The sequence below is a fragment of the Argiope bruennichi genome, chromosome 8, assembly GCF_947563725.1.
Source record: "Argiope bruennichi chromosome 8, qqArgBrue1.1, whole genome shotgun sequence".
Classification (NCBI taxonomy): domain Eukaryota; kingdom Metazoa; phylum Arthropoda; class Arachnida; order Araneae; family Araneidae; genus Argiope; species Argiope bruennichi.
Window position 1 is genome coordinate 119,462,169 of NC_079158.1, and position 20,771 is coordinate 119,482,939.

Consider the following 20,771-nt stretch of genomic DNA (forward strand, 5'->3'; position numbering starts at 1 on the left):
ATGAACTTCATCTCACTTCAATTCTAACTGACGGAAGTGTCAAATATCTTTCTCCAAAAGGAATATTTTTCAAATAAAACTTTTCCAGGATCATAAAATAGACTAATCTAGTTTATAAAACTTGAAAAATAAATTTAATGAACTTTTTTTTCAAATCATGTGATAAAAATGTATTTTTATTTCATATGAATTTGCAATCTTTACACCGAACAAACTTCATTTCAAGAGAAATACAAAATTTCCCCTTCTTCTTTCACAGAATTATACAACCTTTATACCAGATAGTTTACTATTGCATCTTTAATATAATGATTTAACGATTTTATATTACCTTTTAAGGTGTTTAATAGATCCAACCGAAAAATCTGAAGAACTGGTGCGCTTTTGGGATAGAGGATAGAATTGAAGTGAAGAGAACAATGCATGCATTTTCTTTTATTTTATTTTTGACGGTAGTGTTTTGCGGAAATGTGTCGGCTCATGTGGTAGGGTGGTGAGTCGACATTCCAATCTAATGCCTACCGATATTTAATAAATTTATCAATTATGTCAGACATCGATAAGTGGGGCGACATAACGAAGGATTGCAGCTATTTACCTGATAATGATCTGAAGGTATAATATTCAAATAAATTATAAAAATTCATTTTAATATTTAATTTTATTTCTATTTACGAGCATATAGGATAGAATAATTTAATAAAATATATCAAGAAATGTACTCATTTCTTCCAAAGTTGATTATACGCCAAAAATGTACTATCGCCAAATAAAAGTTGGCTATATCCCATAAAAATAGCAAGCTTTTTTCGGTAAGCAGGAAGTTATGCACTGGTAGAAAATTTTATAACTTTTATTTTATCATCTGACGACTTTTTATGTTTTTATATATTTTTTTATTAAATATTTGAATATCTATTATTTGATAAAATTGTATTGGTAAAATTTTATTCGTTTATTTTAATTTTAAGACTGCTTACGTGTTTACTTTTAAGTACAGTAACCCGTGTCTTAGCATATGTTCATTGCGCAATAGATAAAAATATTTCAAAGTTATCTCAAATTTCGTATTTCAAGGAAGTTTCCTCGTCCTCATATTTCATAAAGAAGTTTTTATTTTCAGAAAATTCGAAATATAAAGGAAAATAAACTTTTTTCCAGCGATTGATGTTGAGTTAATTTAATTTACATAAAAATTTTTTCGTTGTGCAGCTTAGTTTGTAATCGTTTTAAATTCCGCCAATTCATGAAATTCTTGAACATATTTTCGTATTTACAGTTTTACATCAGAATTAGATTTCTATGATTTTTGACTGGCATGTGTGACCAACTTCTTTTGTGAAGAATGTCCGAGAAATCGAACCCTAAAAGCGATCCGCAGTCGACGTTCAACTATTCTATATTTGTAAATCTTTAAAAAATTTTTGATTTTTATTGCTATTGCTTTAAAAAGTGTTGAAAGAAATATTGCATTTATAAATGTAAAAATTGCAAAGTTCTTTTAGCTTTTATAAAGTAATCTTTGATTGGAACTATGTAAAATATATGCAAGTGTAAAATTTATTTTATTGGCATGTAATAAATTATAAAAGGTACTAGCATCTAATTTCATTTGAATACTTTATAGTATTTTTAAAAACCTAATGTAGTCATATAAAATCTGTGGAAATTTATTTGTGATCATTATTAAAAAAAAGCTATGACTCATAGAATTAAATCTAGCCTATAAAAAAATAAGCTAGGTAAAAAAAAATATATATATATACCTGTATATGTGTGTGCATATATATAATATATTGTATTCATATTTAAATTGATTCTTTAGATTAACAGAACTTACTGAAAATATATTTATAAAAAAATCATCTGATAAATCTAAAATCAGAATTAATATATTCTCAAAAAATTTTGAGGGAAGAAAAAAATCCTAGTAATGTATGTGCCTACAGTTTTTAGATATATTTTCATATCAACACTATGGTTATAAAATTAACTTATCTTTGTATTTAAAATGTGCAAAAAAAAAAAAGTTGTTATTGAAAAAATATTTGCATACCTTACTTAGCTTAAAATAATAGCTATTTTCTGTTTAAATTTCTGCAAATTTTAATGAATACAAGTTTCTTGGAAACAGCTGATAACTGATAAGATTATGTCCAATTCTTATCAATGCAGCAGTATACTGTATCAAAAGAAATTTTTATTTAAATTTCAGCATAAGAATATTCAGATAGTTGCCTGTATATTTCATCTTTTGCTTAATATAGTTTTTTAAATTATACACTTTTATTTAACATTACTTATAAATTTCTATTTCATTTAATTGAATAATTTTTGTTAGTGCTTTGTTTCATAAATATCTATAGTTTCAATAAAAAAAAATTACTGATATAATATGAAAATGTATGTAAACTCTTGTATTCATTTCAAAATTAAATCAAATTTCAGTAAAGGCTGTATCTGCAGATCTTGGATATTTATGGAATTTATCTTTGGAGTTATAGGTTTTTCCTCTTATCATTTAAGATAATTTCAGGTTGAAAGTCTAAAACTTCTGTAACTATTAAGCTTAGTAACACAACTGATTTTTTTTCATAGATTTGAATGACAGAATTTGAAAAAGAATTCTTTATTAATGTTCAACATTTTAATAAATAAAAAGGTACATTTTGAAGTAAAAGAAAATTATTTTAATTTCAATTCATTAAAGCTTTTTTTTTTCCCCTAAGATTTTAGAAGTTTTTTATTTATAACTTCAGAAGAATTCTTGTTTATATTTGCATTATAAGCTCATTACTGTTCTGCATTTTTTTTTCAATACAATTTTTAGATTTGATCAGTTTAATTTGAGAACATTAATTGGTTATGTACTCAAAGTAAATGTAATTATTATATCATACTTTGGCCTATCAAACGCTCTTAAATATTGTTTATGCATATTAATAGTATAATAATAATTAAAGATTTAATTATAAATCAAATATAATTATAGATATTGTTTATTTGCATTGCTTTCTTAATCATTTAGCTAAAAGCAAAACATTAGAAATGTTATATATCTTGAATTATTTGGCTATGTGTTTTTGTTAGCTGGCATCTGAAAAATAATTAATCATTTTTTGGATAAGATTTTGTAAAATAGATTAACTCTTTAGATATCATGTGTGGAATTTCTAGAGTTCAAGAAAATTCATTTGATTACTAATAATTAAACTTAAATCATAATAAAATATAAAACTTTTTCAATTATATAAATTCTATTTCATTTGGTGGAGAGAAATTGCCTTCAACAAATGAACTGTATTTAGGACTTAGCAGCAATCATAAAATTTGCCTTGATTGGCTTTTAATGATCATGAGATTACTTTCAAAGTTAAGTTGTACAAGTAAAAAGTTATACATTTTTAATATTAGAAACTTTTTCTTGTTCTGAGTTTAATCACATTTTGAAATATTTATTCTAGTTTTAATAGTCTATAAACTTTTTAATATTCCTGTTCTATTCATTGTTTGTATTAATCTTGATTCTTTTCATAATTAGTTATTTTCAAAGAATCAGTTTCATTGAAATTTTTAATAACCTATTACAATTCATTTGCAATTATTAGTGTAATTCATTTCTAATTAATTTTTCAATTTTAATATTACAACATTGCTTCTAAAGATATGTTTAAAAAAAAAAAAGAAAAATGACTTGTAGATATTGCATGGCTATTCTATAATATATATAGACTATTATATCTTATAATATATAGATAATATAAATTATAAAATAGCCAATACAATATTCATTTTGATATTTTGTATCCTTATAAAATTCACTTTACATATTTAAAATTCATTATGCTTGCAGGCTATATTATAAAGTTTTAATTTTTTAAGTATTAATTATCAGCACTTTTAAGTTTTTAATAACTTTTCAAAAGATTTGTCATTCAAAACAGGGAATTAAATTTTATTTTAAAAGTAGGCTTATTTAATAGTAAGAATAAAAAAATAGGCTTAACTCTTTGCTGTGATATTCTCAATAACAATTGAAGGCAAGAGTTTTTTACTGTTTTTGAATGTAATGATGATTTATTCTTTTTTTTTTCTCAGTTATGTAAAATAAGTTTAAATAATTTAATATTTTATTTTTGATGTCTTCTTTTTTTTTATTTTGAAATAGAACCTTGAATTAAATTTTATATGAAGGTTATGAAATAATTTAAATTATAATTTTTAAAAATTTAAACCCTTAATTAATATCATTTGTTTAAAATAATTTAATAATTTTTCATTTTTAAATTTCTAGATATTTGAGTAGTTTAGATTGTTAATGTTTGGAAAGTATGAAAATGAAATTTGGAAAATTGTATATTACAAGTATCAAGTATTTATATTATTTAAAAGAAATTTCTTAAAAATAAATTAAACATTTGTAGACATCAAATATGTGATAATATTCACATTATAGTAATTATATATAGCAGACACTATTTTTAATAAGTTTTTTCCCCTCTTCTGAATTATTATTATTTTTGTAATTTATTAGATTTCTCTATGTGTATTGGGAAATAAGAAAAAAATTTTATAAAGTTGTGCTTTTATTAACTATTAAAAGCTACTTAAACTTTTGAACACTCTTGAATAATAATTAGCAACTGTGGTATGGATGTATTATTCTTGTTAACCTATGTTTTTGTGTAACTCTTTCGGTAAGTAACTGCTGCTTCATTTAACTAATTAGAAATATTTATTTAGAAGTTGTATCAATTTATTTCTGGCTACAGATAAAGAAAATCAATGAAAAATGTTTTTATTATTTAAACTGAAACTTTATTTTGATTATAATAATGTCTCTATCAGAAATATGATTATTTAACCTTAATTTACTAACATCCTAATATCTATTGCGTCCGTGAGAAATGTTATATAGATGAAAATAAATTACATCAGAAAGGTGAATTAATAATATTTAATTATTCCACTCGTTTATATTTGTAAATGCTTGGAAATATTCATTGGTTTGTTTCAATCCAATTAAATTGTCTGTAATTTCATTTATATAGATATTGAATAGAGAGGATAATTTTTGGAATGTCTTGATCAAAGTTTGGGCTATTTATGCTTTCAAGCTAATTTTAGTTATTTTGGAAATTTGTTATGAGCTATTTGACATTAAATGTGACATTATGATCATTAGTATTTTTGACTTATCTCCATTTTTTCTCTCCCCCCCCCCCAAATTCTTAACTAGATCTGATTTTTTTTAATGTTAACTTTCATTCTTTCTCGCTTATTCAAGCTTTGTTCCTTATTGAAAGGGAACAAGGAATTTGGGATTCATTAAATCTTTGCTTCTATTGTAAGTCACTATGAGTGAATTAAAGACATTAGAAATTATTTATCACCTTTTCATATAAAAAAATTCACTTTTTGTAGATTTAAATAAAAATATGAGCTATAAAATTCTGTAATTTAGGTGTTTCCCATAACAAGTGTTTAGAAAAATCAAAAATCATTATGAAGGAAAATATTTTCAAACTAAGAAAGTTAAAAGGAGTGGGAGGAAAATTGGCTTTTTGGGAAAAACTAACAAATGTCTTTAAAAAATTTTTAATGCGTCACCTTTTTATTGTACCAGATGCTGAAAATTACTGTGTCTGAGAATAAATTTGTTCTTCAGCAAGCTTCTTGCAATATTCTGAGATTTTTTTTCAATGCATTACAGTTGAAATATTCATGTTGTATTTTCTTCCATTCATGTTATTGTTTCTAAAACAGCAAATCAATAATTTCACTTCTAATCTGTGGAACTGTTTGTCTAATGAGTTCTCTCTCTCTCTTTTAAATATTATATATGAAAGTAATTTTTTATTTTAGAAATTTATTTAATTTTGTACTTATATCATTCTAAATTTGTGTCCTTACTCTCTTTTTTTAATGAAATAATCCTTTTTTTTTTTTTTTTTTTTCTTTTAAATGAAATTCGGAAGGAGTTTTATATGTACCTACAGAAATCATTCTTTATTTGGATATAAGTTTTGTTATTCCTTTTAATTTACTAGACTTTCCAATTTTGATAAAATTATTATTAGGAATCGAATGTAATGATCTTAATTTTGTGTATACTTTTGAGGTAAGAACTAAAAATAGGCTTGTTTTGGTTATAATGTATACTGTGGATTTCAACTAGTGTTGTAATAGCACTGAATAAAATATGTTTTGGAACAAATCAAATGTGGTCTTTTGTTAAATTTAATACTTTCTAAATTGGATCATTGCATACATCATCCTGTTGGTCATAAGGTTTTTTGCATCCTTATATTATAAATTATAGAAAGATTGTTTGATTGCAAGAACTAAGACTCAATAAAAAAAATGCCTGCTATTTATATTTCTCACAGTTTTCCTCTCAGAATTAAAAGTTAATTGCCATAAAATCTTGGATATATTTTATTCTAATTTATAAAATTTTTGTATAAATATAGATTATTTACTACTATATTCCCTCTGCAAATTTGTATTATGTTGAGTTTTAAAATTTTTTGTATTGCAATTGTTATATAGCCAACTTTTATCTGTTTTGCATTAGCATGAATGATTAGTGCTAATGGAGGTTAACATTCTATAAATTAAGTATCATGAGCTTATAAAACTGAATTTTTAGTTATATGAATCATTTGAAAAAAACTTGCAATTATGTAATGCCTTTGTTCATAACTGTCAATAGTTTTAGATCTAAGTTAAATAATTGGATATAATTTTATAGGTACTGAAGATGGTTACTGCATTAGATGGTGATAATTCAGAATCTGAATTCGATGACTCTAGGAAGAGGCCATTGGATTCAGAATTGGATAAAGATTCCACTAAACGGTCACACCAGGGCAGTGCTAATGGAACGTATCATTTCAAAATTTTAATTCCTTCAGTTGCTGCAGGGGCTATAATAGGAAAAGGAGGTGAAACTATTGCTCAATTGCAGAAAGAAGCAGGTGCTAGAGTCAAGATGTCTAAAGCCACAGATTTTTATCCAGGAACAACTGAACGGGTTTGTTTGATTACTGGAAGCATTGAAGGTATTGAACATATACATGATTTCATTATGGAGAAAATCAAAGAACGGCCGGATCCCAATGCAAAAATGGCTATAGATTTTGATCATAAGCAGCCGGCAGAGAGAGAGAAGCAAGTTAAAATTCTTGTGCCTAATAGTACAGCTGGAATGATTATGGGTAAAGGTGGTAGTTATATTAAACAAATTAAAGAGGAAAGCGGTGCCTATGTACAAATATCTCAGAAATCAAAGGATTATGCCTTAGCAGAACGTTGCATTACTGTGATTGGAGAGATGGATTGTAACAGAAAAGCTTGTCATATGATTCTAATGAAGATTATGGAAGATCCTCAAAGTGGTAGTTGTTTAAATGTTAGTTATGCTGATGTTACTGGTCCAGTACCAAATTTCAATCCTACAGGCTCACCTTTTGCCAATCCAGATAGTGTTCCTAATGGTGCTGTCAAAAATAGCAATACTAGTTACAGTTCTAATAGCAGCTTAAATAGCCTTAGTCCTACTGTAACTAATAGTTTCCAAAGTCCTCGAACTGATACTAATAATATGCCAGGAGTTGCACCTTTTTCTGAAATGGGAATAAATGTTCCTAACATCCATCCGAATGATGCTGCTCAAGCTATTGAATCAATTAAACTCGTGCTCCGAGGAAATGGTTACTCAGAACAGGCAGTAGCAGATATCAGTGCAGCAATGAGCACATTAGCTAGTTATGGAATTTTAGGACTTGATATAAATGGGGTGAATGAACCAGTCGTTAGTGGTATGAGAATGCCTAATTCTGCAATAGCTAGTTGCTCCATGCCACCAACTGGCATGACTAGTATGGGTATGTACACATCCACATCTGCTGTCACTGGTATGGAAGCAGTTTCCAATTCTGTTGCCACATCTGGTTCCATGGCAGCAGGTTCAAGCATGTTTAATCCTGTTGGAAATTATGGAAATGGAATGCCTGGATTGGGTCTGGGACAGGGCTTTACCTCTCCTACTTCATCTCGTTCGAATGATCGCTTCTTTGTCCAAGATGGAACCGCTGTCTTTGAGCCATTCCAGCGAACCTCTCCTACCCTTGCTTCACCAAGTGCAGCTGCCTTACCTGTTAATAATAATTCTTTCGGACTAGGAACTGGTATGAGTTCTGGCACCCCTACTTTTAGAAAAAGCTCATCAACTGACAGGCCAAGTAGTTTAGAAGTTTCCAAAAAGACTGAGATTGGAGTTGCTGAAAACATAGTTGGAGCAATACTGGGCCCATGTGGCAAGTCTCTTGTGGAAATCCAGAGATGCAGTGGAGCTAATATTCAGATCTCTAAGAAAGGAATCTACACTCCTGGTACCCGGAATCGTATTGTCACCATCACTGGACATCCCAAGGCTGTTGACACTGCTCATTACCTCATTGAGCGTCAGGTTGCTGCTGAAGAAGCTGAAAGAGCTCATCAAAATACCATGGGTCTGCATTAACAAGGATTTCTCCTAGTATTACTTTGTCATCATCATACTTCTTTGTCCTATGGTTTTTATTCTCTCTTCTGTAAACCTGCAAGTGCCGTATGGTGCTGAGCTGTGTGGTGTTTAGAACCCAAGCCATCTTTTCAACATTTTGAGTGAATAAATTGCCTAATTATCTTGTGATCATACATTAATATATACATATATAAAAACAGACACTGAAAGCTTATCATTTAGGAAGTATTGAAATATAGATTTATTTGCACCAGTGTTATAGCTGCTCAAGGATTTTTGCAATTGGAAAGGAAACTGGAATATTGATGTCCAAAGCATATTTGGCGAAGTAACTTTGACTGATCCACTACTTTTTTGTGGTGAGATGAAAGATTGATTATTTAGCTTTTTGAAAGTTTATCAGATTTGTTACCTCATATTTTGCCCTTTGCCATGGAAAAAAAAAAAGTGCTTTGATAAATCTGTTTTATGTTGATGTTTGACTAAGTCATTTTTCTCTTTATTTTATTACTTCTGCTTTTTGCTTTGGGTGGATGTTGAACTTTGTTGGTGAAGTTATTTTGAATGAGAAATGTGCGATCTTCCTTCTTAAGCTAATGTGAACTGGATGCATGGTGGGACTCGAAGGTGTTCACACTGTTATTTAACAAGATTCACAGATGATTGCTTTTACTAACACATTGTTTTGTTCTTGTTATTAATGTTTCTATTGTTCCTGTAAAAGATATGTGAGCCTATCTCAATCTATTGTGGAGAAGGGCAATATCCTGTGCTCCGTGAACACCTGTAGATCATCCCTTGAGTACAAAGAAAAGAAATAGAATGGAAGTTTGATAAGTGTTAGCTTTCTGACCTTGTTTGTTTATTTATATTTATTAAGATTTGATTTATTCTAAATATTTGTGTTAATCTTTAAATCAAATGATTTTTTTTTTTTTTTTTTTTTGGTTTTTCTTATTTATAATTTTTTAAGTTAAATTATATTTGTTAAATAAATATGTTAGTGCTTAAACTTCATAACCAGATTATTAAAAAAAAAAAAAGAGCCATTGCTTAATTCTGAATTTTTTATATGCATAAATCCAACTTCCAAGCTCATTAAAAGTATCTGTAATTTAATAAGGAATTCAGCCCTCGCTATTTGTAACTTGCCTTTTGTTGGATTTTTTGCAATGCATTCTCTGATCATCAATTGCATACTTTCAAATGAATTGAATTCATACTTAGCATCCATTATTTCATACCTCATGAGCCATACTATTGCAGATTCCATTGTACTTGAGTTTGTTGTAAAATTAATTTCATCCTCCAGTTAATATTTAATCATGTACTACTCTATTTGTGGAACCCTAGCCATTTTCAAGGCTTGGTACCGTTTCCGTTAAAACCAACTTTCAGCACTGAGAGTTAACAATGAATGATATCTCAGATTTGAAAGGTTTTTGTCTGGGGCCCTATTAATAGAATCGTAGCATTAAATAGATAATGCCATAATTAAAATTCAAGCAATAACATTTTTATTTCTCAATGTCTTTGCTTTACGCTTTTAGTAAATAATGAAATTCAGATATCTTATATAAATAAATAAATTGTGATGTAATTGAAAAATAACTGATATTAATTCCTTGATATTACTCAGATTATTTAACTTAATATTTATTTTCTAATTACTGTTATTTATTAAGGAATTAATGACATTTATTAAGAAGAACTGTAACATCTGTGTTGACTGGAGGGTTGAAATATAACATGAATAAGGTGTTAAATTGCTGCAGCTAGTCACACCATGAACATTAAATCTGCAGCTCTCCCATATTAGAACTCTTCTTTTTAAAAAGCATTTTGATCTATTTATTACATATATTTCATAAAATTTTTAAGAAATACACATATCATCTGTAAATTTTCCTTATCTTATTTTCTCTTTAAGAGATGAGAAGAAAACCATGTCATGTTTTGAAAATTTCATCATTTATTAATTAATGAAGGAATCTGTTATTATTTTTATTACCATTGTTGATATAGTTAATGTTTATTTGTAATCTTTTATATAGAAATAATTTAATTAAACCAAATCCTTAAAAAATATGATTTTTCTTTGCATGCCTTCCAATCCAGTTTTGTACGTGAACCATGGCAATCATTAAACTTTTTAGTGAATTTTTAAAAACATCAATAATTTGTTCATTTATTTCGTTTTTCTGCGAAAGGATACTTCTTCTGTACCATTAACAAGCACCTATGCATCTTTTGCTTTGTTTCAAGCACAACATGCTTATTTGTGATTGTTTCAGATTTTCTAAGAGCATTTTATGTAAATCTCATTTGTGTCTTCGATTTTTGCTAACTGGGCTTGGAACATTAACAATAGGATTGTATTTTGTGAAACTCTTTGCAACATGCCTAAAATCTTCAAAATGAATAAATATTTTCAAAAAATAATTTGTGGTTTTTCATTTGTCCATTTAAATTCATTTCAGTCGCAATCATAAACTAATAGCCCAATATCCATCCCCACCCCAATTCGAAAAAACAGTGGAAAAAAGATCTCAAAGTCGAAACAATATCGTGACTTTTCATATAAGAGTCATCATTTCCATCAGTCAATTAAAGATTTGCATGTCTGAAGACATTCCTTCGCATTCCAAGGCAATCATTACTGAAGTGAGTGAGTAATTCAATTTAGTTTTGTAAAATTCAAGCCTTTTTTTTTTTTTTTCCCAGCAGGGTATTAATTGATCTCTCTGATTGCTGATAGTTGTCCCACAAGTGTGTAAAATCCTCCTTGAATGAATACGATCTGTTTCCTATAAAAGTGCAAAGTTGTCAAATTTGCGAATTATAACGGATATCTTATCGGGCTAGCAAATACAACAGTATGTAGATCTGATTATTTCAGGATTAAGTTAAAAGCTGTTTTTTTGGGGGGGGGGGGAAAGCGTTTGAAAAATTGAAATTAAATGATTAATTCATATATTTTCGTCATGGAATAGTACCTAACTATATGCAATTGGAGTTTATCTTAATCCAGCACTGTTCAGATTTGTACAAAATTCAGCGAATTGAAAAGCCTTGAACTTTAAAAATATTTGCCAGCCAAATTTGTGAAAACTTGAAACGTGGCATATGAAAAGTTTTTACGATGCGAACAATTGTTTTTTCTTAAGAATCTTTTTACGGTTCTTCTTAGTCATCTGCCAGATTCAGAAACTCTGATATTCATTTTGGAATAGTTTGCTAATAAAATATCGAAAAGTAGGAAAAAACGGTAGCAGGAAAGATGTTAACATAAATGTAGATAAAGAGAGAACAACTACTTTATCGCTATCCTTGCTGTTTTTGTTTATATTTTCGAAACAAACCTACGTTGTTTTTTGCTGCCCACATAGGTTTATGCCTTCTTTACTTCACCCGCGCTGACATTCCTGCTCTTGATCAAGTGGTATTGATCAGCAACAACCATTTTCTATGGGGCTTCTGCCTAACATTACGCCCCCGCTCCACTTCTTTTGGGAATTAGATCTAGGATAAGAATCTATGATTTCATAACTAAAATTATTCTTCTAAAAGAAGTCTTAGCGCAAAACAACTAATAATCTTTGAAGTTCGTTTTGCAACATCGGTTAACTTAGTATATCTACGTAGGTATGTTAAAAAGTTCCGAGAATCGGCGACAATAACAAAAAAGGTTTATATAAGCAGTGGCATGTCGTTAAGGTTGGCGGCTGTATAGATGACCTGCGCATCAGTCATTGCACAGCCGAATTAAACTCTGTAAGCAATACGTTTCGGTGACCTTTTCTTTCTCCCCAACTTTTAAAACTAAGTATTTTTATCGGTTTTAAATTAATCTTTGCTTAAGAATTTTTGAAGTGACAAATTCAAATAAAACATATAATTGCAGAATAGTTTCCGAGAGAATTAGCTTCGATGTATTGCGTATAAGGGATGTAGGATTAAAATTTAAAATTAATTTCAAACAAGTAGTTAAAAAAAAACTTAACAAAATCTAAATATTTGATGTATAAAATCAGATTTTTTTCAATTTTTTTTCTTGTAAAATAGTCTGAAACTTCCAAACAGTAACCGAATGGTAAACATTATCCTAATAACTGAAATATGAGAATAAGGTTCGGAAGTATAAAACAATACGTGAGTTTAATTTCTTGATTCCGTGGCTTATTCAACGATATTTAAATGAAAGCGCAAAATTGAACAGCTTTGAAAAGGCAGCAGAAAACAAACAAACAAAACCAACGTGGGCTGGGGCATCCTAAAGCTGTAAAACAGCTTAACTGTTTCCTATATCGAAATACAACAATTCAGTCTAGTCCTCTGGAGCGTCGTGGAGACTAATTACTATTTTATTTCATTTTTATAAAACCAGATATGGTGAAAGGTTAAAAAAAAATCATTTCCTTGTGTTATTCGCCCTCAATACACCATCTCGAAAGAGTAAACTATCCTTTCCTATTGGTCATTATTTACAAAATAATTCTAAAATCAAGATAAACATAGAGAATTAGTAAAGTTAAAAAAAGAAAGGGGGACAAAAAAAAAACCTTTTGTATTGATAGAAGTGACATGTTAAAACACGATTAAAAAAAATTTCATCAGAACATTGTTTATAGCAGCAGCTCAAAGTTGCATTCTTCAAAATTAATAAATGCTTAGAAATATGAATAGCTATTTTTCTTTTCAAATATGTATTTCTGAATGCTAGAAACAAAACACTGAGATCTAGAAGAATGCAATTTAGACTGTCGTTCTTCCATTTGCAAATTTGGAAAAATTATCTCTGTCCGTTCATCTCCGTGCACTTGACCAATGAGTAAAGTGAATGAAATTTGGCGCATTCTTTATTACCATTATTAAATATCTGTATCGAATGTGGCGTCGAAATCTTCAAAAAGTAACCATATTCGTTAGTGTAAGAATCTAGAATTCAGAAACATAATCTATATGGTGTAGTTATAACATCAAAAGTGTATATCTATATCCTAATTGTTTTATACAATTGGAAAAAGGAGGGAGCTGTAATTACATAAACTACTCTTTTTACTACTAGATGATATGTTAGTCTGGACGGGCTATTGTTCTGTTAACAATATCTCGGATGTAATTGCCACAGATTAATTAACGGAAGTTGTTGTGGAAAGATATCTTGATAAAAAGATAAAGACATTGATGGAGTACTTAAGAAATAAGAAAAATATATATTATTATTTGTAGAAATATGTTGCTATGCAGATATATAGTAACAATAGAAGTTTAGTTTCCTTGCAATGACATCTCTATTCATAGTGTTCGAGGAGCACCCAAATCAAAACTACTCTCTAAAGTCGGTTTGAAACAAATGGCGACGCATTGAAAAATGAAATGAGTATATTATGAATCAGCATAAATATAAAATTAAATAATACACTATAATTTATTGATATATGTTATAGTAATAAAATACGTTATAATTTTTATTCATGCTTAATTAAATTCGCACACTAATAAATCAATCAATTTTAAAAAAACTCATTTGTTAGACTGAAACAAAAGTCGAGATTTTTGCATCCGATAATGACAGAGACGATTATATGTATTGATACTACAAAACAACTCAAAATCGAAAGTGGATTGTGGTTTAAAATTATAATTTTATTATTTAATTTAACTGTAGAAATATTTGTCCTTGTATAAATTATTCGTTCGTAATTTGTATGCATTCATACTTTTAAGTATACATTCAGTCGTAATTTGTTGAATCATTTTTCTTTTAAAATTAATTTTGTTTTATTTAATGAATCAAGAATTCTGCATAACCTGCAATTCTAATGAACTCTCATCTTTTCTTATATATTTGCTTAAAAAATATTTGGGCTGGTATACTATTTAAATCAATTTGGTTTGCTGAATCAGTTGTTCGTTTATTCTCTCCTCGTTATAAGAAGTCTTTTCAAATAAAAATTTCCTATTGAAATAATCTAAAATTACATCCAAAAACATGCTTTATATTCTGTTTCATGTTTGTGATTTCTTCTCAACTAATAAGTGTGCTGAGTTGAATGACCTATAAAATAATAAAAAGGGCGGTATTGTGAATATTTTTTTTAATGTCTTTATATATCTTCGAAATTACTGACCGTAATGGGGTGAATTAACAAAATACGAAAGCATGTGTACTTATTTCGAATGGTCGATTTCATGTTGTGCATTTGCTCCTTTTGGAGGGTCGGATTGTAGAGTGACTAATATGCATAATTTCTTCCTCAACTCGTCAACGAATAGTTTTCATATTATGCAATATTTTTGAAGTATTTTAGCCTAAAAATATCGTGTTAAAGTTAGCCTTCATTGACTATTAAGATCACGAATTTTGATAGTTCAGATTTTATAAAGCATTTTATTTAGTTATGTATACTCTATGTATCTGTGCAGTAATATCTCTTAATCTAATTTAAATCCTAATTAATATCCCATTTTATATTTTATATTAGCTCATATTACCTTATTCTAAAATTTGACTCTTATTTCCTAGTCTTTTTTTAATTAGTTTATTATTTCTAAGACGCACTCAAAAAAGTTGATGACTATGTAATTCTCAGATGCAAGCACAGGTATGAAAAATCCCTAATGTAAACAGCATTCCTTCCAAAGATACCAAGATTTCCTTTCCTGAATCGACACTTGTCAAAAAAATCCTTTTAAGAATCCCTCAGTAAGAAGTTCTGTTGGGGAAAACTTCACATACCTTTTCTCTTTATCCCCTAGTATAAGTCACGTCCTTTTGGAGAAAAATAAGTTTGAGTTAAATCTAAAATTGTTTTTTTGCCGACGTGATATCTGTAAAAATATGTTATATACCTATTAGAAATATGCACACAACGTTATTCAAAACGAAGCAGATTTCAAATATTTATTTCCAATGAACTAAAGGGTGGGTGCCCCGAAATGAACGCAAGATTTGAGTTTGCCACCATTCGTGCAGTAAAATGTTGGCAACCTAATTGAAAAAAGAAAAAAAATGACAGCTAATAGTTTAGGGTTAGTAAAAATGGAGCGTTACACAACAGAACAACTTGTTAACGAAAGATTTGAACTAAATGAAACGTTTTTTTATTGTTTTATTTTTAATGAATGGTAAAGTACACAGGATAGGATTATAAACTATATGGAATAACACATATACGGCCTCCATGGCTTTGCTGTACATACTCACTCTTTTATCGAAGTTTTCCATGACCATTTTGCATAAATGTGGCTAAATTTCGTTAATGAAGCGTTGAATCTCTTCCTTCAATGCACGCATGCTTGTTGGCATAGGCCTTTGACATCAAATAACCCAAAAAAAGAAATCCATTGGTATTAAATCACACGATCTAGGAGGCCAATTTTCAGTTTTCCGAACTGTGGCCACCAGACTTTCATTATTTTTGAAATATTGTTCAACAATGTTTTTCTGTCTTGTAAAGCTCCATTTTAACTCATTCTAAATTGTCATCTGTCAAATGGTTTTTCTAATAGGATTGCAAACACTTTACTGCACGAATGGTGGCAAATTCAAATCTTGCGTTAATTTTGATGTACCCTTTATAATAGATGGAAACATTCTATAAATAGATATCTGGGTAGAGGAAAATTCAAAGTTTTATTTTATGTATTTAATATGACTTCCAAACTTCGAAATAGAAGTTCATTTCATGCCACACGTCAATATTGCTAGTTCTTTACTCTATCTATAACTTATTTGAAGAGGCGACTTTTTATTGAACTCATTGCTTAACAATTCGATTTTGGAGTGTAACAGGCGTAGGTGTGAAGTGCGTGCCATACCGTTGGTTGAACTTCAAGCTGTCTGCTTCTTTTGCTGATAGTTTTCCTTTGGCTGCCTTCGAAAAAAAACTGTTACGCTCACTATTTTCATCTGGCATACAAGAAGACTAGCGCTTTCTCCTTTGCACATGTAACTATTTTCTATGAATTTCTTGTAGCAGTTGAAAATCTGTTTACGATGACGCAGCTGTTTGTTGAATTTAAACGAAATGCACGTTGCAATAATGGATTCACTCTTTACATATTATTGCACAAAAAGCTTCTTTCCAAAACGTATACGGCATTTTTTGATAAACAAACCACACAGACGCTTTTACTAAGTTTATCGAAATGAAAAAAAAAAAAAAAAAAAAGAGTTTTATTAAATATTTTAAATTTGCTCCCTTTTTTACTTTCTCGTGTGCATAATATAGCGAAAGTATAGTAATCACCAAAAAATTCGAACTCGAGATTTTGACGAGTCTTGACGTTTTAGATCTCTCTGAGTTCAAAAAAACAAATTTTTTGGAAATCGTTTGTCTGTGACAAAGTAACTCAAAAACGATTTGAGATAGATTACCAAATTTTCAGATTTCTATCAGATTTTGAGTAAAATTTGTTCAGAGGAAGTCCGTCTGTTCGAATAACTAAAAAACGAAGCTAAAAATATAAATAAAAAACGAAGAGAACTAGATAGGTAAGATTCGATACACAGATGCAACATCTATAGTGCGGATACCTTCCAAATTTTGAGCCCAATCCAACAAAGGATTGATTTTCTATCGATCTGTGCGTTCAGAAACATGTAAACACAATCATTCAAAAACGCAATGACTTAAATATATCAAATTTGGTGTGGGATTTTATGACTACAAGTGCAGTTTTGCGTCAAGTCATTCAATCGATTGAGAAAAATGTGTCTAAAGCAGAAATTCGATTTTCAGCTGCTATGCATGCCAGAGATTTATTACCAAAAAACTCGCCGAGGAGGACACGGTGGATTTAGTAAAATTGTTAAATATACACCAAAAATTATTTCGTATCTATTGTACGCCAATACTGTAAGGCGTTTTCTGGCAGTGCAAATTTAATAGAGAGTATGTGAGAAAGTTTCGGGGAGACTACTCCCTCTGGTTTAATAACTGCATATTTTCGAAATGATATGCGTTTGTTTAAATCCGAGATAATTCAGTCTGAAGAGTTTAGATTTCTGTAACTTTTATTCAATAGCGGATAAGGGTCTGCCCGAAACTTTCTCTGATGCTCTTGAATTATGGTTTTAATTACGTTTTTATTCCTCTCACCCCACATGAAATGACGGACCTTGAGTTGGGCTGCAAATCTCTTTATGACATTGGAGAACAATAGTTACGAAATACGGATCTTTGGCTTGAATCCACCATTTTACTAAATATACCGTGCGAATATGTATTTGGACGCCTTCTTTGCAGATTAAGTAAAACCAACATTTGGCACGGAACTGCATTTATAGTTAGTTACAAGATGACATACCGAATTTCACTGATATTCCGTTAATGGGTTATTGTGTTTATATGCAGGTGAAAGTACAGAACGGCAACTAGTCAGCCTTTTGACAGATGTTCAAAATGTGAGAATAATCTATATTTTAGATTCTAAACTGGTATACCAAATTCAATCTACTTAGTTTTGTGCGTTTTAGATTTATCGAGTTCTCTTGTTATCGAGAGCTAAAGAGACAGACAGACTTGGTGTGAACGCGTTGCTTTCAAAATTTGACACAAATCTACAAATTTGGTCGTGTGTTCACATATCTAATTTTATCCGTCTAGTTCAAAGCATTTTTAAATTATCATGTTCACAGACTTAGTGCCAAAAACTCGTTTTTCGACTCAGGGAAATCAAACGTAAACAGACAGAACAGTGCTCCTGTGAATAGATTTCGTCCAAAATGTGACAGAAATCTACAAATTTGGTCTTTTGAGGTACGATCTGAAGTCCACATACCAAATTTTATTGGTCTATGCCAAAGCGATTTCGAGTAAGCGTGTTCACAAACAGACAGGTATTATGACAAAATGTTTTTCGAATTCAGGGGGGGGGGGGGTCTGAAAGGTGAAGATTCATCACTATATGTCGAGTTCGAATTTTTGATAGTTGCAATACTTTTCTTTCTCTATAATTCGTATGCGAGAAAATAAAAAGTGTATTATTAGGAATTTGAAGATGAAGGTGATTTCAGCATTAATAAAAATGACAGAAACTTTAGACGACATTCTTTCGATGATGATGATAACAGGCACTTTTAATTATAAATTGCCGTAATAACGAGCACAGTTCGGGTACTTTTTTTTTTCAGACTACGTTTGAAATGATTTCATCCGGCTATCGACACTGAAGCTTGAAGGTCGTTTTATGTTTTGGAATTCATGGTCATTTTTGCAATGCATGCTTCATTTCGGTATGCATTTAGGACATTTTCATAGTAGCGATTTTCAACATGCAAATAATTCTAATTTGGCAAAAATCATACTGACTGAATGGAATGTCATGTATAACGTACTGAACGTAACCTTTTATAGGTGAATCATTGATACAAGCTCCACTAAATTAATTGAAATTACGTCTTGATTAATAGGCACTCAATAAGAAAGAATTTTGAAAAATTTTAGTAAAATTTTTATTTAGTCAAAATGAATAAACATTTTTAATGTTTTCCTTTAATAATATCGGAATATATTCTCGTACTAAAACAGTATTATAAGAATTTAAAATTTCATAAAATAACTTTTCAGCGATACTAAATTTTGTTTTTGTGATGATGTTAATTTTCATTTTTATTTTAATAAATATTTCAAAATAATTTTATTTGTGGTTTCGAACAAGCTGTTTTATTGTTACAACGGAATTCGAAACTAATTTCATTATTTTATCAAATCTTTTACTCGCGTTATGATTTAAAAAAACTGCTTTATTTGAATATAAACTTGGAAGCACAGTTTTCAGTTTTATTAATATTATGATGATGCTTATGCTTTTAGGTTAGCCCTCTTTCTGTAAATTGGGTGATGTAAAAATCGTTGTGCACAAAATGCAACGGGTGATGCAATCAGGCCAGCCAAATCAAATTTTAAATGGTATTATGCTGCGATGTTCCGAATTAAAGGTTCGCAGGGTACGTACAGACTCTTTGAAGAAGGGGGGTGGGGTAATTCTCAAGATGCTTAAAACACCTTGGATTAATGCAGTACTCCTTGAAAACTCTGGATTATCACGAGTCAAAATTGGCGCGACACATTTTGATTGTGAGCCATATGATAAACTTAATGACACGCCCTACATCTAATGCATAATAGGTATTGACGCACATGATACCTAATAGGGTGCAGTTACTTTTCCCGATTGTTGAAGATGATAAAAAAGATTAGATATGCCTGAAAAAATATTCATTTAATGTAAGTTTGATTAATGTTTCATGTAGTTCTAGTGCTGTTTTTAGTTCTTAAACATCGTTGCCATATGGTATTGGCTACTATAGAGAAATTCCCCTGCAGATTTTTCGTTTTAATCTCCTTCTTTTATTGCTTTTCTATTGGTGAGTGCCACTTTTTCTTTATATATATATATATATAAATTTGCTTTAAAACTTAATTAGCTTGCTACTTTGAAAAAATTTTAAGCTGAAATACTGCACTATTTTTTTAGGCACAAAGGAATTTTAATTGATCTTTTGTTAAGCATCATTTATATGTTTTTATTGTAATATTTTTGGTTTGGGTTTGATGCTACCCTTCCAATTCTACGATTTTTCTTCAATTTTTAAAAAAAATTATATACGCCTTTTGCAAGAGATTTCACCTTCCCTTTCGTGATTTTTGAACTACTGCAGTCTTTTTTTCCCCATTTCCTGAAGTTAAACGTCGAAAATTTCCAACCCATTTGCATCCGTTTTATGGCGAACAATTAATGTTTAAAATCTAAATCAAACGGCTGAGAAACGTTTCGAGTTTCCTTTGTTTAATGTGAAACGCTTTTTTTTCAAAGAGGTGAATGTAAGAGTGTGCACGTTCATCTGATCTCACAATGCTGATGAATTCATCCATAGCAAAGTTGGATCTTGGTGATCCCTATTCTAGATCTCTTAATAAATATAAATTTTGGGTGATATTTTGATAATTGATAATTTTCAAAATTTAGTTAAAAATCCATTATATAATCTAGACACGCCCCTCCCATCCTTTCTCCGATATTTGAGATATAACTAATAGATAATTTGTTTAAAATAGGAGGCAATATTCTGTATGATATAATAAGATAAAATATTTGGAGAAAGGAAATCATTTTCAATTCATTTTTTCAAATGTTCAGGATATTTTATTATCCACCGCCTTCTATAATGCTGGTCAGAGATTAAAAACATCCCACCTCTTTTATCTGTGTCATTATAGGATGCGCAAGT

At 29.5% G+C, this 20,771-nt stretch overlaps 1 protein-coding gene across 1 annotated transcript; it reads left to right on the plus strand.

The window, feature by feature from the left end:
• Nucleotides 1-436: 436 nt before the first annotated feature.
• Nucleotides 437-10,972, plus strand: LOC129980574 (RNA-binding protein Pasilla-like). Its single transcript, XM_056090943.1, has 2 exons — nt 437-615; nt 6,755-10,972. Exons 1-2 carry the CDS (start codon nt 547-549, stop codon nt 8,525-8,527), a joined length of 1,842 nt encoding a protein of 613 aa, XP_055946918.1. The 5' UTR covers nt 437-546; the 3' UTR covers nt 8,528-10,972.
• The last annotated feature ends 9,799 nt before the right edge of the window (nt 10,973-20,771 follow it).